Source organism: Macrobrachium nipponense, chromosome 2 (genome assembly GCF_015104395.2).
Source record: "Macrobrachium nipponense isolate FS-2020 chromosome 2, ASM1510439v2, whole genome shotgun sequence".
NCBI lineage: Eukaryota > Metazoa > Arthropoda > Malacostraca > Decapoda > Palaemonidae > Macrobrachium > Macrobrachium nipponense.
The window spans coordinates 110,655,066-110,680,065 of record NC_087201.1 but is presented as its reverse complement, the minus strand read 5'-3'; the positions used below and the strand labels follow the sequence as shown (position 1 = coordinate 110,680,065).

At 37.5% G+C, this 25,000-nt stretch overlaps 1 protein-coding gene across 1 annotated transcript in view; it reads left to right on the top strand.

Moving 5' to 3' along the window:
• The first annotated feature begins 19,187 nt into the window (after window positions 1-19,187).
• LOC135220912 (lachesin-like) overlaps window positions 19,188-25,000 on the top strand; it is a 324,795-nt gene continuing 318,982 nt past the window's right edge. The window contains exon 1 of the mRNA XM_064258540.1: window positions 19,188-20,045. Within this exon, the coding sequence (XP_064114610.1) occupies window positions 19,769-20,045 (277 nt within the window). The 5' untranslated portion in view covers window positions 19,188-19,768. The remainder of the gene's footprint in view (window positions 20,046-25,000) is intronic.

Below are 25,000 nucleotides of genomic sequence, written 5' to 3'. Positions count from 1 at the left end.
GACATCTCTCCAGCTTGGTTTAATCGGGGTTTAAAACCGGGGTCGCTGTTTTTAAAGAGCATCTCTCCAGCTGGTTAATCATTAACCGAGGTCGCTGATTTTAAAGAGCATCTCTACACCTGCTTAATCATTAACCGAGGTCGCTGTTTTTCAAGAGCATCTCTTTAGCTGCTTAATCTTTAACCGGGGTCGCTGTTTTTAAAGAGCATCCTCCAGCTGTTTAATCATTAATCAAGGTCGCTATATTTAAAGAGCATCTCTCGACCTGTTTAATCATTAACCGAGGTCGCTGAATTTAAAGAGCATCTCTCGACCTGTTTAATCATTAACCGAGGTCGCTGTTTTTAAAGAGCATCTCTCCAGCTGGTTAATCATTAACCGGGGTCGCTGTTTTTAAAGAGCATCTCTCCAGCTGGTTAATCATTAACCGGGGTCGCTGTTTTTAAAGAGCATCTCTCGACCTGTTTAATCATTAACAGAGGTCGCTGAATTTAAAGAGCATCTCTCCAGCTGGTTAATCATTAACCGAGGTCGCTGTTTTTAAAGAGCATCTCTCCAGCTGGTTAATCTTTAACCGGGGTCGCTGTTTTTAAAGAGCATCTCTCCAGCTAGTTAATCATTAACCGAGGTCGCTGTTTTTAAAGAGCATCTCCCCAGCTGTTTAATCATTAATCAAGGTCGCTATTTTTAAAGAGCATCTCTCGACCTGTTTAATCATTAACCGAGGTTGCTGAATTTAAAGAGCATCTCTCCAGCTGGTTAATCATTAACTGAGGTCGCTGTTTTTAAAGAGCATCCTCCAGCTGTTTAATCATTAATCAAGGTCGCTATTTTTAAATAGCATCTCTCGACCTGTTTAATCATTAATCGAGGTCGCTGTTTTTAAAGAGCATCTCTCCAGCTAGTTAATCATTAACCGGGGTTGCTGTTTTTAAAGAGCATCTCTCCAGCTGGTTAATCATTAACCGGGGTCGCTGTTTTTAAAGAGCATCTCTCCAGCAGGTTAATCATTAACTGGGGTCGCTGTTTTTAAAGAGCATCTCTCCAGCTGCTTAATCATTAACCGGGGTCGCTGTTTTTAAAGAGCATCTCTCCAGCTGGTTAATCATTAACCGAGGTCGCTGTTTTTAAAGAGCATCTCTCCAGCTGGTTAATCATTAACCGGGGTCGCTGTTTTTAAAGAGCATCTCTCCAGCTGGTTAATCATTAACCGGGATCGCTGTTTTTAAAGAGCATCTCTCCAGCTGCTTAATCATTAACCGGGGTCACTGTTTTTAAAGAGCATCTCTCCAGCTGGTTAATCATTAACCGAGGTCACTGTTTTTAAAGAGCATCTCTGCAGCTGCTCAATCATTAACCGGGGTCACTGTTTTTAAAGAGCATCTCTTCAGCTGCTTAATCATTAACCGGAGTCGCTGTTTTTAAAGAGCATCCTCTAGCTGCTTAATCATTAACGAAGGTCTCTGTTTTTAAAGAGCATCTATCCAGTTGCTTAATCATTAACCGGGGTCGCTGTTTTTAAAGAGCATCCTCCAGCTGCTTAATCATTAACCGAGGTCGCTGTTTTTAAAGAGCATCTCTCCAGCTGCTTAATCATTAACTGAGGTTGCTGTTTTTAAAGAGCATCTCTCCTGCTGCTTAATCATTAACTGGGTTCGTTGTTTTTAAAGAGCATATCTCTACCTGCTTGATCATTAACCGAGGTAGCTGATTTTAAAGAGCATCTCTCCAGTTGCATAATCATTAACCGAGGTTGCTGTTTTTAAAGAGCATCTCTCCAGCTGCTTAATCATTAACTGGGGTCGCTGTTTTTAAAGAGCATCCTCCAGCTGCTTAATCATTAACCGAGGTCGCTGTTTTTAAAGAGCATCTCTCCAGCTGCTTAATCATTAACTGAGGTTGCTGTTTTTAAAGAGTATCTCTCCTGCTGCTTAATCATTAACTGGGGTCGTTGTTTTTAAAGAGCATATCTCTACCTGCTTAATCATTAACCGAGGTAGCTGATTTTAAAGAGCATCTCTCCAGTTGCTTAATCATTAACCGAGGTCGCTGTTTTTAAACAGCATTTTCCAGCTGTTTCTATCTTGGAGGTCTGGCTCCCTCCTTTACCCCCTCTGGCCCCTCCTCCTCTGTCCCCGCATGCCCTCAGTAACTTGGTTATGGCTCCCCCCTAAAATATATGAATAAAATTTGATCTTCGACCTATCGTTGTCTTGCGACAATCCACGGGAGGTTCTTGCTGCTGAGTCAATTTCGGCGACAGTATCTTGGAAAATTGTCAAAGGCACCGCTTTTAAGTTTAATAGATTTTAATAGTATAATGAGACAATAAAATATTCAGACGGGGAAGACTGGTTAGTCTGGATGTTACGACCCTTTCAAAATATCTCACCAGAGCATAGCGAAGCGCTATTTGTTCCCTTTATACCTATTTCCTAGTTCATCAACTTGTTAAAACTTTGAACAAATTCAACCGTATTCACGTTTAATGGAGAAGTTTACAGTGTGAAAATGTAGCGTAATAATGGATCCATTTATATCTCGCGTAATAACTAATATATGTATGGAAATGTTTGAATCAGAATACCTACCTTCAGTTCCAAAACATTTGAGACTAAGTTTCTGTATACAGTATGTGGATGATAATATTATAATTTACAAGTATAATGATATTGACCTTAAGAATGGGCGGTAGTTTCATATCCAGCATCAAATCTAAGACTGAAAAAAAAGAAACAAACAAATTAGCCTGTTTAGATGTAATGGATCAAAAGCTAAAGATGGATTTCTTTTCAGTGTTTATTACAAAAGTATCAGTACAGAATATAGACTTTTCTTCAATACAAAACAGGTTAAATATGATGTTATGCATAATCTTTCCACAGAGGTCTTAAAATCTTTAACAGCAAATATATAGCTGATGAAAGCATATTTATTTCTTATGCTTTCTTAGCATTTATACTGAAAGCGCTCAGCCAATCCAAGAAAAGTTCTTATTGACTCTGGGATAAATTAGAAACACACTCAGAAGAAATGCTAGTCTTAATGATATCCCAATATTAAATAATGTTAGGAGTTATCTTTAGTAGATACAATGAAACAGAATTAGCTCCTCACGCCGAAATCGCATACCAAATCGCCTCCATATTCAAACTCCTTCCTGTGTTCATCTGTACAGGAGTGTCACACCCATAGAATCTACCCGAATCTCTTTTTCCGTTCTTGATTTGATTGACTACTTTATGAATTTTAGTCTGTCAAGTCAAGCACTGGGTAGTTTCGACCATTCAGTGTTTCAGAAGGAGTTGGAGTGGCTGGGCAGAAAGATGAAGAAATGCAGAAACTAAAGGAAATGAAGTGTATACAAGTCTCTAAAGATGGAACTGGGAGAACACCACAGTTATAGTAAGAAGTAATAGTTAGAGAGCCTGGACAGCAAGATCGGAGAAAGGATGCAGGGATGGAGACCAAGTCAAAATAAAAAAACTGGTGCAGTTAAGGGCCGATGGGACGCTGCAAACACCTAGATGAGGTGCACTGACCACGGCACTAACTCCCTTGTCCCCACCCCGCTTTGGGTCCGTGTTGTATTAGAGGGTCAATGTAATGTGATTCTCACAGTACAGGGTTTTATCTCAGGCCGCTGTGGGGAGTGAATATGAAAGAAGCTGAATTAGGCATTTCAGACAAACTTATACTTCAATTACTAAACTAAGAGGCCCTTATTGATAACTTATTTATGATTAGCACAGACCATTAATTAGCCACTAAATTCAAAGCTTCCCAAATATTGAATTTTCTTCTACTTGATACATTTGACAATAGCAATTTAACACTTTAATGGAACAAATATGATTAATTTATAATACAGTGGAGAAAGTCATATTCAAGTCAGTAATCAAAAGTATATTGTAATATCTAACATTAACATGGAGCTTGTCTTTAAAACTATTCAGGGGTAACAAACTAAGCATTCACTTTGGAGGCTGAAGGCCTCCTAGCTGCCACTTTTCATTGTTTCATTTTCAAGAGATGGATGGTAATTCCCACCTCCGCAAACTCAGTTACATAAAATTCTTATTACCGATATACTCGGTTTAGACTACTAACTACCAGCCCTCAGGTTGCCACTACTACATGTGATTTTCTAATGAGCATGGGACGTTATAGACATAAGGTATTTTACTCCCTTTGAACAACGACAAGTAAGAATTTCTCCGATCGACGCCAGTCAATTTAGTTAGCTCATCCCTCCATGAACATTTGACAATACCAATGGCAGGGGTGATTCTGGCCAAATAGCTAATCCAGTACAATGACACGACTTCAGAACTTAATTTGAATCTTGAAACACCTAGCTTAGAGGTCACTTATAACATCTCGATTAAGTACTAACGCTGAACCTCATGATAAGGACCTACCTATGTGTAGTAAACTTTCCAGACGTTTAACTTTCTACCTCCACAACTTATATATGGAACTTCTCAACATCCATATCAAGAAATGTTTCTTTTTCACATCACTTCTGTTATGCCAAGGTTTGTGCTCTGAGATAAAAGCCTACCAGCAAAGCCAAGCCAAGCCAAGCTAAGCCATGCCATACCATTGCCAAGCACTCTAAAAGCCAAGCCAAGCCAAGCCCAACAATGCCATGCCAAGGACTCTAAAAGATAAGCCAAGCCAAGCTAAGCCAAGGACTTTAAAAGCCAAGCCAAGTCAAGCCAAGCCAAGCCATGCCATGCCATGCCAGACACTAAAATCCCAACCAAGCCATGCCATGCCAGACACTAAAATCCAAGCCAAGCCAAGCCATGCCAAGCCATGTCAAGCACTCTAACAGCCAAGCCAAGCCACGCCATGCCATGTCAAGCATTCTAAAAGTCAAGCAGAGAAAAGCCAAGCCAAGCCATTCCATACCAAGAACTCTAAAATCCAAGCCCAGCTAAGCCATGCCGTGCCTAGTATTCTAAGAGCCAAACAAAGCCAAGCCAAGCTAAGCCATGTGATGCGAAGCACTCTCAAAGCCAAATCAAGCCTTGCCATGCCAAATAATATAAGAGCCGAGCAGGGCCAAGCCTTCCCATTCCAAGAACCCTCAAAGCCAAGCCAAGCCAAGCCAAGCCAAGCCATGCCATGCCTTAGCATTCTAAGCGGCAAGCAGAGCCAAGCCAAGCATAGCAAAGCAGTGCAAAGCCAAGAACTCTCAAAGCTAAGCCAATCAAAGCCATGCAAAGCCAAGCAGTCTAAGAGCCGAAACAGAGTCAAGCCAAGCCAAGCCAAGCCATGCCATGCCATGCCAAGAACTCTAAAAGCCAAGCCAATCCAAGCCATGCCATGCCAAGATTTCTAAGAACCAAACAGAGCCAACCCAAGCCAAGCCAAACATTGCCATGCTAAGAGCTCTCAAAGCCAAGCCTAGCCAAGCCAAGTCATGCCAACCCTTCTAAGAGCAAAACATAGCCAAGCCAAGCAAGCCATGCAATGTCAAGAACTCTAAAAGCGAAGCCAATCCAAGCCATGAAATGCCAAGATTTCTGAGAACCAAACAAAGCAAGCCAAGCCAAGCCATGCAATGTCAAGAACTCTAAAAGGGCAGCAAAGCCAAGCCATGTCATGCCAAGTATTCAAAGTGCCAAACAGAGGCAAGCCAAGCCAAGACATGCCATGCCAAAAACTCTCAAAGCCAAGCCAAGCTGAGCCATGACATGCCAAGCATTCTAAGAGCAAAACAGAGCCAAGTGAAGCCAAGTCATAACATGAAAAGCATTCTAAGAGTGAAGCAGAGCCAAGCCAAGCCAAGCCATGCCATACAAAGAACTCTAAAAACCAAGTCAAGCCAAGCCATGCCATGCCAAGCATTCTAAGAGTCTAGCAGAGCTAAGCCAAGCCAAGTCATGCCATGCAAAGAACTCTAAAAGCCAAGCCAAGCCAAGAAATGCCATGCCAAGCATTCTAAGAGACAAACAAAGCCGAGCCAAGCCAAGCCAGCCAAGCCAAGCCATGCCATGCCACTCTAAAAGCCAAGCCATGCAATGCCAAGCATTCTAAGAGCCAAACAAAGCCAAGCCAAGCTATGCCATACCAAGCATTCTAAGAGCCAAATAGAGCAAAGCCAAGCAAAAGCCATGCAATGTCAAGAACTCTAAAAGCCAATCAGAACCAAACCATGCCAAGCCAAGCATTCTAAGAGTCAAGCAGAAGCCAAGCCAAACCAAGCCATGCAATGCCAAGAACTCTAAAAGCAAGCAAAGCCAAGCCATGTCATGCAAGTATTCAAAGTGCCAACACCAGAGGCAAGCCAAGCCAAGAACATGCCATGCCAAAAACTTCTCAAAGCCAAGCCAAAGCTGAAGCCAAGCATTCTAAGAGCAAAACAGAGCCAAGTGAAGCCAAGTCATACCATTGAAAACAGCATTCGGATCCCACATTGAAGCTGTAGGTTTCCGTTGCTGTTGAGCCTCCTCGTGGTCTGGTAAAACACCTAAGGCATACTTAACTTAACGGTTTGCTCGAATAGAAAAAAGAAAAATGAATTACTTCAAATATTCTTTAGCAGAGATCTGCGAGGTTTCGCAATCTGCTGTTCCAGAATTCTGGATCCGACATGCAATTCATCCATAAAGTAACAACCGTTGCATTGCCCTTTTGACCCGTTAGTTATTTATACTGTTCTTCTTATGAATGCTAACGCTTTTGGTTCGTTTAATTCGTAGCCACTTCATATATTTTTGTTTTATAGCTGAAGAGGTATGTAGAAAAAAATATGTAAACTTATATATATATATATATATATATATATATATATATATATATATATATATATTATATATCATTCGAGCTACAAATGTCCTTTAATATCTAATTCGCTCTACCTCGGAATTGATATATTTTCATATATGTACCGAAGGTGAATTTTTAGTTGATAATAATTTCGTCCCCTAATGGATCGAACCAACGTCCAGTGGACGGGAACGAAATCATGACGGACAGTGACGTTATCAAGTCGGCCAACGTCACTGTCCGTCCTACTTTTGTTACCGTCCGACTGGACGGTGGTTCGATCGCATGAGGGGACGAAATATTATCAACCAAAATTCCCCCTCGGTACATATATGAAATATATCAATTCCGAGGTAGAGCGAATTAGATATTAAAGGACATTTGTAGCTCGAATGATATATATGAATCACGGTGATGTGATAATTATTCATATTATATATATATATATATATATATATATATATATAATATATATATATATATAATATATATCTTATATATATGATATCTATATATATATATATATACATATATATATCTATATATATTAATGTATATATATATATAATATATATGTATATATGTATATAATATATATAGATAGATAGTAATATATAGATAGTTATAGTAACCGTGAGCCTTTTAGATATAAAAAATTACTTTGTGTTCTGTTTGCATCACAGCAGCAACAACAACAACAACAACAATAATAATAATAATAATAATAATAATAATAATAATAATAATAATAATAATAATATGTGGCGCCGTGGAGGAGTGGGTTAGGTCGTCAATGGACTTAAGTCAACTTAAGCAACATTGGGGCTGGTCAGTCGTTGGATGGGTGACCGCTCTCCTCGGCGTTGATTCCTTGGGAAAGGATCTTTACCATAATTTCCTCAGTCTACTCAGCTGTAAATGAGTACTATCCCTGATGGGGTAGGGTCCAGCTATGGGTTAAATAGCAAACTCAGCAATGAAGGAAAGAAATGAAGGAATAAACGACAGCGACGTAAATGGAACCTCTGGCAACAGAGGAGCTTCATCCGGCAACCAGGTATTCAACCCAATTGAAGGGGAAGACGGTCAGGTACTTGGAGGTCGTCATCCAGCAACTGATCACCACAACGACAGTAATCAACAGCCTGAGATTGGAGCTACAGAAGCAAAAAGGAAGAAATGGACGAGAGAAGAAAATAAGGAAATATGGAGATGCTACATCAGAAGCAACCCGACGGAGAGAGGATATAGAAGAAGATTGGTCAACATCTGGAATGAGAGGAATAACACCCCCAAACAGAGCAGAGGCTGGCAGACCAAGTAAGGAACATAAAGAAAAAGAACTGGCTCTCCCCAACAGAAAGAGAAGAACTGGAAAGGGAAATGTCAAACGACAACGAATTACACGAAGACGAACTGAGAGACGATGCCACAGAAGACGACAGATATGATGAGGTATCAAACAACGACACACGAAGAAACACCGACGAAGTAACAGAGAGGACGGAATGGGTAGAAAAGATTAGACAATGGATGGAGCCAGATACAGAGAGAACAAAGGTCCCCTCCATGAAAGCCTACAACACCAAGAAATTAAGGGAGAAAACAAGTGAGGTCAATGAAATAATGGGCATAATACACACCACCAGTATCACAGAAACAAAAATAACTTGGCATATGCAGGAGCAAGCTTAGTAGCAGAACTGATGGGGATACGAACACCACCAGCACAACCAACCCAACAGAAACCAAAACAGCAACCTCCTTGGAAAAGGCGCCTGGAAAAGCAAATCATGGTGATGAGATCTGACTTGAGTAAACTGAAAGAGATGGCAGAAAAAAGGCTAAGAAGCAAGAAAACAAGAGAGGAACTCATCGAGAAATACAAAGTACAAGAGAGGGGACTAAACAACACAATAGAAGATGTAAAACAGAGGCTTAAGGCCAAAGCACATAAGATCCAACGGTACATGAACAGGAATAAGGGATACCAACAGAACAAACTATTCGGAACCAACCAGAAAAGACTATACAGCCAACTAAGAGGGGAAGACAACCACCCAGAAATTCCTGAAGCCGAACCAAGTAAGAGACTCTGGGAAAACATATGGAGCAATCCGGTATCACACAACAAACATGCAACATGGCTCCAGGAAGTCAAGGAAGAAGAAACAGGGAGAATAAAACAAAGATTCACAGAGATCACGACAGACACAGTCAGACCACCAAACTAAAGAAAATGCCAAACTGGAAAGCCCCAGGTTCCCGATGAAGTCCATGGATACTGGCTCAAAAACTTCAAGGCCCTACACCCACGAATAGCAGAACAACTCCAGCACCACATGCACCCAAATGGATGACCACAGGAAGAACATCCTTAGTACAAAAAGACAAGAGTAAGGGAAATATAGCCAGTAACTACAGGCCTATCACCTGCCCTACCAATAATGTGGAAGTTACTAACAGGTATCATCAGTGAAAGGCTATACAACTACCTAGAGGAGACAAACACCATCCCCCACCAACAGAAAGGCTGCAGAAGGAAGTGTATTTTCAGGCATTCTATCAGCTTCCTCAAAAATACAATGCGCAACTGGAATACAATACTTACAAGCTCTGGAATAAGACTAGCAGAGGTTAATATCAGGAGAGGGATCTTCCAGGGCGACTCACTGTCCCCACCTACACTCTTCGTAGTAGCCATTATTCCCATGACAAAAGTACTACAGAAGATGGATGCCGTGTACCCACTCAAGAAAAGAGGCAACAGAATTAACCATCTGATGTTCATGGACGACATCAAGCTGTATGGTAAGAGCATCAAGGAAATAGATACCCTAATCCAGACTGTAAGGATTGTATCTGGGGACATCAGGATGGAGTTTGGAATAGAAAAATGCGCCTTAGTCAAACATACAAAAAGGCAAAGTAACGAGAACTGAAGCTACCAGATGGGAGCAACATCAAACACATAGACGAGACTGGATACAAATACCTGGGAATAATGGAAGGAGGGGATATAAAACACCAAGAGATGAAGGACACAATCAGGAAAGAATATATGCAGAGACTCAAGACGACACTCAAGTCAAAACTCAACGCTGGAAATATGATAAAAGCCATAAAACACACATGGCAGTGCCAGTAATCAGATACACCACAGGAATAGTGGAATGGACGAAGGCAGAACTCCGCAGCATAGATCAGAAAACCAGGAAACATATGACAATACACAAAGCACTACACCCAAGAGCAAATACGGACAGACTATACATAACACCGAAAGGAAGGAGGGAGAGGACTACTAAGTATAGAGGACTGCGTCAACATCGAGAACAGAGCACTGGGGCAATATCTGAAAACCAGTGAAGACGAGTGGCTAAAGAGTGCATGGGAAGAAGGACTAATAAAAGTAGACGAAGACCCACAAATATACAAAGACAGGAGAATGACAGACAGAACAGAGGACTGGCACAACAAACCAATGCCCGGACAATACATGAGACAGACTAAAGAACTAGCCAGCGATGACACATGGCAATGGCTACAGAGAGAGCTAAAGAAGGAAACTGAAGGAATGATAAACAGCGGGCACCAGATCAGGCCCTAAGAACCAGATATGTTCAAAGAACGATAGACGGAAATAACATCGTCTCCCCATATGTAGGAAGTGCAATACGAAAATGAAAACCATAAACCACATAGCAAGCGAATGCCCGGCACTTGCACAGAACCAGTACACAAAAAGAGGCATGATTCAGTGGCAAAAGCCCTCCACTGGAGCCTGTGCAAGAAACATCAGCTACCTTGCAGTAATAAGTGGTACGAGCACCAACCTGAGGGAGTGATAGAAAACGATCAGACAAAAATCCTCTGGGACTATGGTATCAGAACGGATAGGGTGATACGTGCAAACAGACCAGACGTGACGTTGATTGACAAAGTCAAGAAGAAAGTATCACTCATTGATGTCGCAATACCATGTGACACCAGAGTTGAAGAGAAAGAGAGGGAAAAAATGGATAAGTATCAAGATCTGAAAATAGAAATAAGAAGGATATGGGATATGCCAGTGGAAATCGTACCCATAATCATAGGAGCACTAGGCACGATCCCAAGATCCCTGAAAAGGAATCTAGAAAAACTAGAGGCTGAAGTAGCTCCAGGACTCATGCAGGAAGAGTGGTGATTCCTAGAAAGAAACGGCACACATAGTAAGAAAAGTGAATGGACTCCTAAGGAGGCAGGATGCAACCCGGATCCCCACACTATAAATACCACCAGTCGAATTGAAGGACTGTGATAGAGCAAAAAAAAAAAAAAAAATAATAATAGCCGGCATGCTACAGTTCGAATCCCCCCTATCATACATTTCTAGTCCAGAATCAATATTTACAGAAACAAGTTATAGGAAATCGAAGAGTGAGAAGGTCTTTGTTTCTTAATAGTAAATAGTTAGAAATGTCACGTGAATGTGATTCTAAATATCAATATGGAGATGATGGGACGAATTCAGCTCTAGAGAAAAGTAACTATACAGAAGAAATACATGTTTTCTATGTATGTATGTATGCATGTATGTATGTATTTATGAATGTATCGGTTAAAACACATTTATATCCCTCTCGGTCGCATTGCGGGTTACGATCTTCCCAATAATAATAATATTAATATTGATAATAGTAAACATGTTAAAGATTAAAATGTTAAATAATAAAAAAAAATAAGGTTAAAAATATTAAAAGTAGTAGAAAACGATATATATATATATATATATATATATATATATATATAATATACTATACTAATATATATTATATATATATTATATATATATATATATATATATATATATATGATATATGTATAGTATATTCATACATATATGTACACTGAAGTCTCATGTATAAGAGAAAACTACGGGAAAATGGCAAGCAGAAGTCAGTACCAAGCACTTTCACGGGTCGGGTGCCCGACGATGGGTTAATAAACTTGAAAGTGCTTGGTACTGAACGTCTGCCTGTCATTTTCTGTGGTATTCGCTTTGATATATTATATATATATATATATATATATATATATATATATATATTTATATATATATATATCACCTGAGCTACAAATGTCGTTTAATATCTAATTCGCTCTACCTCGGAATTGATATATTTTCATATATGTACCGAGGGGGAATTTTAGTTGATAATAATTTCGTACCCCCATGGGATCGAACCACCGTCCAGTTGGACGGGGATCGAACAGTGACGCTACCGAAACGGCTATCAAGAGAGGCTAAAGGTTTATATCGATTCTGACCATTTCAAATCAACGCCGATCTCGTTGTATTTGTAATTGAATCGATATGGAACCCCCTCCACATGGTAGCCGATTCGAGCGTTTGACCCACGCAGCCTTATTATGAATATTTATCACATCACCGTGATTCATATAAATCATTCGAGCTACAAATGTCCTTTAATATCTAATTCGCTCTACCTCGAATTGATATATTTTCATATATAACAATTTCGTACCCCCATGGGATCAAACCACCGTCCAGTTGGACGGGGAACGAAATCAGGATCGAACAGTGACGCTACCGAAACGGCTATCAAGAGAGGCTAAAGGTTTATATCGATTCTGACCATTTCAAATCAACGCCGATCTCGTTGTATTTGTAATAAGAATCGATATGGAACCCCCTCCACCATGGGAATCGATATAAACCTTTAGCCTCTCTTGATAGCCGTTTCGGTAGTGTCACTGTCCGATCCTGATTTCGTTCCCCGTCCAACTGGACGGTGGTTCGATCCCATGGGGGTACGAAATTATTATCAACTAAAAATTCCCCCTCGGTAAATAGATGAAAAATATATCAATTCCGAGGTAGAGTGAATTAGATATAAAGGACATTTGTAGCTCGAATGATTTAATATGAATCACGGTGATGTGATAAATATTCATTCATATATATATATATATATATATATATATATATATATATATTATATATATATATATATATATATATATATATATATATATATATATATATATATATATATATATATATAAATAAGCGAATAACCACAGAAAATGACAGGCAGGACGTTCAGTACCAAGCACTTTCAAGTTTATTAACCCATCGACATTATATATATATATATATATTTATATATAAGATATATATATATATATATATATATATATATATATATATATATATATATATATATATATATATATATATATATATATATATATATATATATATATATATATATTATATATATGTATCTGTAGATTCACGTAAAGGATATGCAAAGACAAAGACAAGGGGTTCGAGGCGAAAAAAAGGAAAATGGTAACCAAAAATATAGCATTTAAAAATATCCGTAACTGGGGTAAGACGGAAACGAAAAAAAAAGATTTCGGAAGAAAGAGACAAAAATAAAAAGCGGAAATATTCAAAAGGACATAAATATATTTAGAAGCAGAAGAAGAAGAAGAGAGAGGAAGCAAACATTTCATTGTATCTATCTGTTTCATTCTTTGTAAAAGACAGATCTGTGCCTCAATACCGAATATGAATATTAAGTTTTTTTTATATAAATGCATCAATGTGTCTCATTCTTTGCAAAAGAAAGATCTGTCTCTGTATTCTGAGTGTGAATATTCAGTTCTCTTATATGTATCTATTTGTCTCAATCTTTGCAAAAGGTAGATCTCTGTGTTTCATTAAACATACAATTTTCTTATAATTATCGATTTATCTGATTCTTTGCAGCACAAAATGATGACGCGCATTTTGCGCACCTAATCACATTAAAGAATGTTAATGAAATATATACGTTTCTTTGCAAAAGCTTGACTAAGAATTCATTTCCTTTCGTCTATTTGTTTTTATTCCGGCCTGTCTCTGTCCTTGACACGCATACACAGACACACACACGCTTGGAATCTCATGATCATAAGGAAAGTATATTTGGAGGATCAAATCAATCGGAGCAAACGTAGTCTTCAATTGATTCACTCCCATAACTGATGACAGGTTGGCTACGTAATCAAAGACCTAACCTGTGTTCCTTCTGCACAAATCGCTGTGTCTCACGGACTTGGACCTCCAGTTTAAGAAAGTGCCAAGGAAAACCTTAAAAAAAAGAGAGAAAGAGAATTCGGGACAGAGCAGAAAATTACACGGCTTTGTAACGTTACGTATGAAATTCTTAGAACACAAACGTGTTATAGGTTCTGCTACATTCAACTACATTCATAATGCGACTTTATTCTTTATTATTTCGTACTATTCTTCAAGTGAGTTCACTTTGCATAACGAGCGAGTAGAGAATTATCGCTGCTGTTGAATATCTTACGCAAATTTTAAATGGTAGCTGGAAAGTTATTTGCCGTTTTATTTGTTTAGTTATAATAATAATAATAATAATAATAATAATAATAATAATAATAATAATAATAATAATAATAATAATAATAAACAGACGTCAGTCTAATGGTCCACGACACTAAAAACAGAAAATAATCTGATATCAAAGTAGTAATAACGAAAACAATAAACTTAACGTAGCGATGGTGAAATTTAATGACATTTCCTGAATGCAGCATTACAGCTTTACAGCACTACTGCAGAGGAGGTGACAGCATATAGCCGAGAACTCATAGAACTAGACCGCAACAAAATTATTACGAGGTTTGATGTAATATGATATAATTAAATTCAATCATGGTATAGGTACTAATATTCTGTCTTCGATTCTTGTTTTCATGGGAACTTCTCTTGACAGCCCTTCCCATGGAGGTGCTTATATATATATATATATATAGATATATATATATATATATATATATATATATATATATATATATATATATATATATATATATATATATATATATATTTATATATATATATATATATATATATATATATATTATATATATATATATATATAAATAATAATATATATATTATATATATATATATATAATATATATATATATATATATATATATATATATATATATATATATATATATATACGTATATATATACACCCACACACACACTCATATATATATATATATACGTATATATATATATATAAATATATATATATATATATATATATATATATATATATATATATTATATATATATATATAATTTATGAAAAAAAATATGGGGGTAACACATATACTATACTAAAGGTAAAGCTGGTATGGTTGATTACACCATTTAAACAAGCGTGATTATGGAAAGTCTACCAATCTGAGCCTCGGCAATTAAGCTGACGAAATGAAAGAAAAAAAAATGTAGTCACCATTATTGAGACAAGTCACACAGCCCTAAAATCAGGATCCATAGCCCTTGCCCAAATCGCACATTCCCGTAGATCCCTGTACAATGAAATCCTCACCATCATACTTCCAATCGAGAGGTTCAGGTTACGCGAGGCTGAAGTGACATGAAGCTGAAGGCTGTAGTTGGAAAGGGGGTGAGAAGCGGGAAAAGGTAACTCAGTTTATGCATTTCTGAAGGCTGGGTGCGGAGAAGCACCGGAGTCGCTCATCTCATGGCGCGACAACCCTTCCCGAAGGAGATAAAGCGCGTATCAATATTCAGAGACGTGTGAAAACGAAAGACTGCTGCACCTGAGAAAGATAAGGCTGATCCCGGTTGCGGGCTGAGAAGGTCTCGTTGTTTGGAAGACGATCCGATAGACGGACTCGTAAACATTCATTGAGGGGAATCGAGACGTCACTGGCTGGAAGGTAAGCCCTTGTCTAAACACTGATGAACAGGGGCTAAACCGCTGGTTAAACAGAACTTTCCTTACGTCCGATATTGGAAGGTTATCGAAGTCGTTTTGGCATAGACGGTAATATGCCAATTATCCAAAGCAACGTTTTCCGAAACTTTCCTGCAGAGGAGAAAAGACCGGAGAAGAGGTTGGGGGAGGGGATGGGAGAGAGCGGGTGGGGGGAGCGGAGTTCTAGATAGAAAAAGAGTATTGTAAAAGTTTTTTCATAAGGAAGTTCTCTGTAAAGCGCCACAGAGGAAGATGAAAATAGAACCTTCTTTTACATATTCTATTCTTCTATCATTCTCTGAATTCTATTCTTCAGTCAATCATTGAACTCTATTCTTCTGTCAGTCTTGGAACTATGGCACTGCATAAAAAATGCATTAAATACATGAAGAGACCAGAAAAAAATGCATGTGGCATCCACATTGCATATTTGTTGTCATTGTTAAAAGCTGCTTCATTTTTGTCTAGCATGTACTAAATGAAAGTCAGAATCTCATTTAGTATATGATAGAAAAAATGAGGCAGCTTTTAACAATGACAACAAATATGCAATGTGGAGACCATATTTTTTTCTGGTTTCTTCATGTATTTAACGCATTTTTTGTGCATAGTTCCAAGACTGATAGAAGAATAGAGTTCATTGATTGACTGAAGAATAGAATTCAGAGAATGATAGAAGAATAGAATATGGAAAAGAAGGTTCTATTTTCTTCTTCCTCTGTGGCACTTTGTACCTGAATTTTGCAGTAAAAATGAGTCTAGATTGTCATGTAATTAGAGCAGTCAACTCTGTATCGTATACAGCATAAGAATTATGTTGTGTCAATCTATTTAGCGTAATCTTCCCATCATTTCATTTACAACCAGATTCTGATCAGTTAATCTTCTTGGAATCATGTGCTGTGCATTAGCTCAGCTGGCAGTTTATAATATATTTCTGACCAGGACTGATGATTTATAGAATTTAGGCTGCCAAGCCAATCTCTTGGGCACATTCAGACAATCGGTGTGTAAAGCGGTGAAAAGAGTAAGTTGGAGTGGTTGGACAAGATAAAGAGATCCAGAAAATAAAGGAGGTGAAGTGCAAGGAGAAAATCATCACAGTTGCACAAGAAGTAATTTGATTGAGAGGCTGGACATCAAGATTGAAGAAAGCGAACAGGAATGGAGGTAAAGTAAAAGACTAAAAAGAATGTGCATTCAGGGGCCGAAGGGACGCTACAAACATCATTTATTAACGCCTACAGTGTACCAGGTGAGGTGCACTGCTGGCACAGCCCCTCATCGGAGATTCTTGATCAAGAAAGGGGATCGAAAACCCAAATCCAACTCGACTAAGATGCCAGAGAGGATGTGACTGACTGATTTTGTCAACATAAGTGATGATAGACTTACTGCATAAGTACGACCATAGCAATTGATAGGAGTGAGCAAGAATAACAAAAGAATGGAATCTTCAGCTCATAATTTCCTCAGAATACAAGAAGGATGAGTAATGTGGTTACCAGAAGCTCAAAGAAGAAAATCATACTCAATTAATTAAAGACATGACTTTCTTCATCTTGTATTTTGGCACTGGCGCTGATATTTTTCCGTACTAACCTAATATCTAGCATCAAAGTTAGGATCTACAGGACTCCAGGGAAATAAATATAATGAGCAATTTTACAAAAGAAGTTTAAGTTTAATTTTATGAATATAGTTTTTTTAAACAGATCTGCAATAATTTTATAAATTCTTGTTTCGATATGAATTTTAATTGAAAAATTGAGGGGTGAAAAAAACAAACTGGAGTTGGGTATTTGGCAGAGGAAAATAGCTTGAACAAAGATCATTTAAATTATTGGTGAATGACAAAACACCCTGCCGACTTGAGATGTACAATACAGTTTAAATGTTGGTCGTCTTTACAGAAAAACTCTTGGTAAAATGATGATGACCGTGAATTTATTTGAATAAGAAATAATCTGATTTTTAAAGAACCATCAGATTATTAGAGACATCCACACATACACACACACACATGCACACACGCAACGCAAAGACACCCACACACACATGCACACACGCAAAGACACCCACACACAACCAAAACTAAGTGAAGATACAAGAAAGACATTTACTTGATTGCAATGCCGATAACGCTCGAAGTGTGCCAAGCGCAAATTGGGAGCTCAACGCACCGCATGACCCTTGGTAAAGAAGACACAGGAAATTAGTTAAGAGACGACGTGGCGGCGAGGGTTACACAGTCACTGCGCTGATTAATTCTTGCTGTTTTTATACACGGGCGCATGAGACACGGTCAGATGAAGAAGACAGAGGGTGTAGTCTTTTGCGCAAATATCAACAGAGTGAGATGCATGGAGAATACTTGCATAAGTTTGATAATCGTCAACACATTTTCTTTTTTCTCTATTGCAGTTTGGAGGCCAACAGAACCGCATTAGCACTTCTTTTATCATGAGTTTGTTGTTATGATATCACTAGAAGCAATCTTCGTGAAAATCATAGTTATGATAAAGACAAACCTCTTGTTTGAGCATCTGAACCACTGACTGATCTGCCAGGCCCGCACATCCATTCAGCCACAAATGACAGAAATGGAGTGGAACCATGTATACTACTGTGTATGCTTGTGAAACATAGCTGTCCTAATGTACACATATCAACAATTTTTACTCGTTCTCCGTCCCAGTACCAATGAGCAGAGACATTCAATTCTCATCCCATAAGACGATGGATGAGGTGAAGTATGTGTGTAAAATCATAGAGATGGTTACAAAAGTCCCGCCATGAGTCCAAAATTTATTTCTCATTAGATGAAAGCAACGGGAGAGGCTTCCTGAACAACTGAACTCAATGCATCCGGATATCAGTAAGCCTCGGATTTCACGATTCAGTAACTGTATCGTATGCAGAGCTTTGGAACTCTCTTCCTAATGCCTTCTTTTTCTATTTTTAAAGATGGGGTTTTCTCTTCCTTATGAAGCCTCAGATGTTGGATGGAAAAGGTCGTCCAGTTGCCTGTCCCATTTGCCACCGCTCATAGATAGCATTCATAATTCTTTTTTGTGCTCCCAGAGGCCCATTTGCACCTGATATTACCGTTAATCAAGGTACTCATGACATTCGTCTGTGCTTTGCAAATTGGCGTCCACTCTGTTTGTTCTCTCTGTTTGTGCGCTAGTACACTTCCTTGGTCCTGCTATTAATCCTTTATATGGTCATCTTGTGCCCCGTCTTTGGTGCTGCTTGGACTCATCCAACCCCCCATCAGGTTCCTCTACACTCCAAGTCCGTTGAAGTCCTTCCGACACCCTCCAAGTCCCTGCGGTTCCCCTTTGGGTCCGTTCAAGTCCCTCCAACATCCCCCTTTTCAAGTGTCGTAAAACCCTGAAACATTACCCGATAACAACACAGGCCTGCGGGAAGATTGCGCGCTGGACCTCTTCTCTCTCTCTCTTCCCTCTCTCTCCTACTCTTCGACCTCTCTCTCTCTCTCTCTCTCTCTCTCTTTGCCCGTGTGTAGCTGTGAAGTCTCCGGGCTCACACTCAATTCACAGATCAGTGTGACGCCAGACCTGGAGCGCGAGAGAGTGACGCTCCGTCGTAGCTCCCTCTTTTTCCACGTGTCGCTCGCTGGCTTTATCGCGGTTTTTTCGGCCGATCTGAAGAGCTTGGTCAATGTTTGGATGAAGGCGGTTATTCTTGGCACCTCTGACCTTTAAGGAAGGAAACACTTGTCGTGTTTGGTGGGGCAGACGAGTCGAATTCATCGGGAATTTGAACATTTTGTCTGACAGGCTCTATTTCGGAACAAACAGTTACTATTACGATTCGTTTCTAAGTCTTGCATGACTGTTGCTCAACAGCCGTTTTCGTTCCTTATTTATTAGTTGTCTAGAAAGAAAAAAAAAGAGACATTGTGCCCTGTGCATAGAAATCTAGTAGAATGCATATTTTGTTAGGATAATCAAGCCATCATGTCCAGTTAAAACTTTGATGAAATACTGAATGGTTATTCAGACCTATTGTCAGTGAAATTGCGCGAACGTTTGCTGGCATCTACGGGAAGCCAAATCCAAGCGCGCGATTTGTAGGAACATGACGACGAAGATCTTTTCTGCCATTGACCGGATTCGACGAAAAGAGGAACTTCAATGAGGGACACTTCGTGCAATCTGGACGAAACACATAACCAAAGATACGAGGTCAAGGTCACGAGATCACTCATTGTAGGCTCTTTGCTGGCTGAGAGGCCTCCGGCACCTGTCTATGCAGTTAGGTCAGGCCAGATTACGCCTACGATGATCCTCTCTAGACCTCCGGGAAGGAGAAAGAATTTATCTTCTTCTTTTTCTTCTTCTTCTCAGTATTTCCAGAACCTTAGTCGACTATGGCAGCTCCACATGGGGTTACTACTGCTTCTTTTCACAGGTCAGTTTATGTCTCTTTCCCGCGGAACGTTTTTTGTAATTCACAGAGCAACTCATCTGGCCTACGGATTGATAAAGGATATTAAAAAGAACTATATCTCTATCCATGTGTTATATTCTTCGAACAAAACTTACTTTTTCACCGGGAAACTCTACATAGAGCAATGCGTCATCGATTCCTCTCAAAATTACTGTGGAGAAAAATAATTTTAGGAAGACTAAAATAGTCATATCACATACAACGAACTGGGAGGTATCACACATCATAAAAAAAACAACAAGCTATGCTACATTTGCAATCTTATTTTAAAATCCACGATGAAAATAAAGTTGTATACGCAATCATAGGGATAAAATGAATTTCGAACGGACAGATTTCCGAGAGGGATCTTATCACCTCACAGGCGCTAATTCCCTTTCCAAGGCCTTTGGCTGCCCTCTTGAGAAGGCCCATTCACGTTCCCAGATTTTCAGTCATGATTTAAAACCTCTCACTATCTCGTTCACCGTAAGGAGAGAACTTTCCACCGCCCTCATTAATGAGGGAGGGACCAGGAGGCAGCACAGTCCTTTCCTTATTTCAAAACATGAGGGTAATGAGTGGATGCCTTCGATTGAAGGAAACTTTAGACGCACACTCGTTTTCCTACGGGCAAAGTCTTTTAAAAAATGTTCCTGCAACGGAATTTTAAAAAATCTGAATTCATCTTTGTATTGCACTTCTTTTAATAATGACTCACGTGAAAAGATTACGATTATACATTAAGAAAGTACGGAAAGTATTCGCAGGGGTACTGACATTCACAAAAAGATAATTAACATCATATCTATATACTATATATATATATATATACATATATATATATATATATATATATATATATATATATATATATATATATATATATATATATGTGTGTGTGTGTGTGTATATGTATGTATCAAAAGTTATGAAAACGTACTGACGAATATATGTATATATATATATATATATATATATATATATATATATATATAAGATATATACGTATACATTGTATATTTAAGCATACACATAATTACACACATATACACACACATGCACACACACGTATATATATATATATATATATATATATATATATATAATATATATATATATATATATATATATATATATATATATATATATATATATTATATATATATATATATATATATATATATATATATTATATATATGTCTGTGTGTGAGCGTGTAACTTCTCGATATGTGTGTGCAGATCCTCATAAATTTACACAAAACATTACAGTTCAGTACAACAGCAGTTGCAGTAATAATAATAATAAAAAAGAAAGCAACAACACCCTTAATAACAGTGGTATTAATTAAAACAACAGCAACAACAACATTATCCTCAGCATTCATGAGTGTTAATGATAACAGCGATGATGACGGCACAGCAGGTGAAATTAGCAGCCATTTATCATTATTACGTTTACACCCCTCGTCGTCGCTTCCCAGATAACGTTATCTTTCATAAACATAAAACTGCAAAATGTATTTCGGGCCTCGTAATAACCAGATATGTATATACGCAGGTCAAGGCGAACCGCGAATATGGAAAGTTAATGATTTAAAACGCCAGGTATTTGCATATCTCTGAGCAATGAATGAAAATCAAGTGTGGGTTGGGATAATATGTCTTTTAGAAAGTTGATCGATGAAAAAAAAGGCATGATTCAGGTGGATTAATTATAAAATTTGATAATGACTTGCACTGTCTTAAAACGATACATCTGTGAGCTACGAATAAAAATCAAAGATGGGTTGGGGAATATATCTTTTAGAAAATTGATCGATAAGAAAAGATGCAGGATTCAAGAGAATTGATGACAAGATTTGATAACGACTTGCACTGTCTTGAATTTCCAACAGGCTTCGTTCATTTATCATATACTGCTTATAATCTTGTAGGAAAATTGCTGTTAGGCAATTAATTTGTACTTTGCTAATCCTATAATCGTAGAGTTCCATATGTTTCTTAAAAAAAATATTGTAGCTGACAAAAAATTTAGGTTTCCTTCAATATTACGTGCCAAAACAAATTCTTAGAACGGTGTATCACTTCTCGAACGTCGGTATGGCTCCGTTCATTTCCGCATATATCACTGCGAATGCGTATAAAGGAATAAACAATTGATATCTATACTTCACAAAAGCCTCAGTATCACATGCCAGTCGCACAGGAGAGTGCTTGCGTTCTCTAGGTTGCGGTTAGAACTTCGTTCTACTTTCCGTAGGCATAATGAAGAAATATTAGTCTCACTTTCACAAAGATTTCAGAATCACTTATCGGTACACTCACTTAAATAGTATATACGTACAGTTGTTTTGCTATGAGACAAGTGCGTTAACTTAGGCCGAGACGCTACCGTTGGCGTTGTCGACATGTAACCGTGGGAGGAGGATATATGAGATTTGTGCTGCATTTGAAAGTCTCAGAGATGTTATACGAATCTTAGCTATCATCGCGCTATCGTGTGTAGAATGATTACGAATTATGTTGAATTTTGCTGTTGCATGTTATAACTCTGACTATGTGGCGCATATGATAACCTCAAAATATTAGTTTGCTTATCAAGCAATAACCCCTGGTGAGGATGATAGTGAAATTATTTTTACGGATTTTACAGCCAAATCGCTTTTAAGTGAGCATTCATTTTTCTCAAAACGAGAGCGGGAGTCAACACCTTAATGACGTGATTGGGATTTTAAAAAATTTTCACTTCAAATTATGTATCAACAAAGAATTTAATCCTATTCTTCGTGATCAAAGTGAGAGAGAGAGAGAGAGAGAGAGAGAGAGAGAGAGAGAGAGAGAGAGAGAGAGAGAGAGAGAGAGAGAGAGAGATAATCTCTTAGAGGATTTGTTTTCATACTCGAAGACTGAAATGAAATTAAGGAAGCCATTGTACAATATAATTTGAATTATTTATACCATGATAATCCGGATTCTCGACGTCTAATTATTCTAGTTATGAATGTTATGGTGTTATAGGAAATGATTAGAGAAACACATTATAACATTGTAATTTTACATTTAACTTATTCCTTTCTTCTTCAGTTATACATATATAAATATATGTATATATATGTGTGTGTATACATATGAATACATTTATATATATAAGCGCATATTATAAACACACATTTTATATATATATATATATATATATATATATATATATATATATATATAAACTTTAATACTATAACTGCACTTACATTTTTATACGTATAACCAATAGAAATACTACATACAAACAAATACATCTCTCTCTCTCTCTCTCTCTCTCTCTCTCTCTCTCTCTCTCTCTCTCTCTCTCTATATATATATATATATTATATATATATATATATATATATATATATACTATATATATATATATATATAACTATATTATATATATAATATATATATATTATATAGTATATATATATATATATTAATTATATTAATAAATAATATATTATATAATTATTATATTATATATAATATATATATATCTATATATATATGTATTTATACATATGCTTTTATAAGTAAACAATTAAATTTATTTTGTATCTATTCAATTATTCATCAAAATAATTGCACGTGTATTTTAGGTTTAAATTTATCAATAGGAAATGCTTCTCTCTCTCTCTCTCTGTTCAAGATCACTCATTCCCAATGCCAACTGTTTTTGATGTGATATTTCTCGTGCAAGTCAAGCATATTAAGGATGTTAGCTAATAACGAAATAACTGCAAAAATTAAACAAGATTTGCAGCAATTCTCAGCAACAAAAATAAACGATATTTCATGAATCACGAGAAATTCTGTTGTTGAAACACCATGCACGAAAAAAAAAAATCCGTGCGTCATGCGATATACCGTTGTAGAAATAAAATGAATGATGAAAGACAAAAGAATGGAATTTCGACAGTGACGTGATACAGTGCTGTAAAAAATAAAATAAAATGACGAAACAATTGTTCAAATCTCATATCAAAATGTCAAAATCGGCGAAAATACACTCCGTAAGGAATTTTTGGGAAGTGGCCGCTGACTACGAAACTATTATCATAAGCATAAATTGAGTTTTTGTTATTAATTTGAAAAATCGACTTGACAGACGCGAACAATGTAAGGATGGATTTCCAAAGTCCACGGAATATTTTCTTTGTATTCATTTTTGTCTGATTTATTTCGGATTACTGTTGACTGAAACGTTGTATATTTAATGGAAGCAAAGTTAGATCCAGGTGGCTGATTTAATCAGAAACGAATGAATTCCTGCTCGATAAATATATCACGAGAAACGACTGATTTGATGAATGAAAAGAATACTTCCTTGCGGCGGAAAGTTGCTTCATTACTCTGCGCTGGTGGCCACAGGAGTGATGAAGCAAGTGTTATTGCATCAATCATTGCTTCATTTACAGTTTGTTTGTTGATCTCTCTCTCTCTCTCTCTCTCTCTCTCTCTCTCTCCTCTCTCTCTCTCTCTTGCTTGCAAGCTGGAATGGCGATTTCATTTATATTCGAGCGTCAATACCTATGACACTACATTTCATAGACTATGGTACCACTGTGGTTGTGATGAATCAATATGTGTACAAATATTAACACTGTTTATAATTGAAAGTAAAAAAAAAAAGATTTACAGAAACAAGTGACCAGCCTTATAAGTGTCAAGCGACCAGTTGTATAAGTGTCAAATGACTAGCAAGCAACAAACCAAGACTTGTGGATCTTATAATCTCTCAGCTCCGATAAAACAAACATAAGCAGAATTATAATTGCGCTGTAAACTCCTAAAGTAAAAATACTCAACTGGTTGATAATCCTCGATAATTGTTCAATAAGAGAATATATTCTCAAAAGGGCGAGATTACAATTTGAATGCGCCTTACCAAAGTATGGCTAAT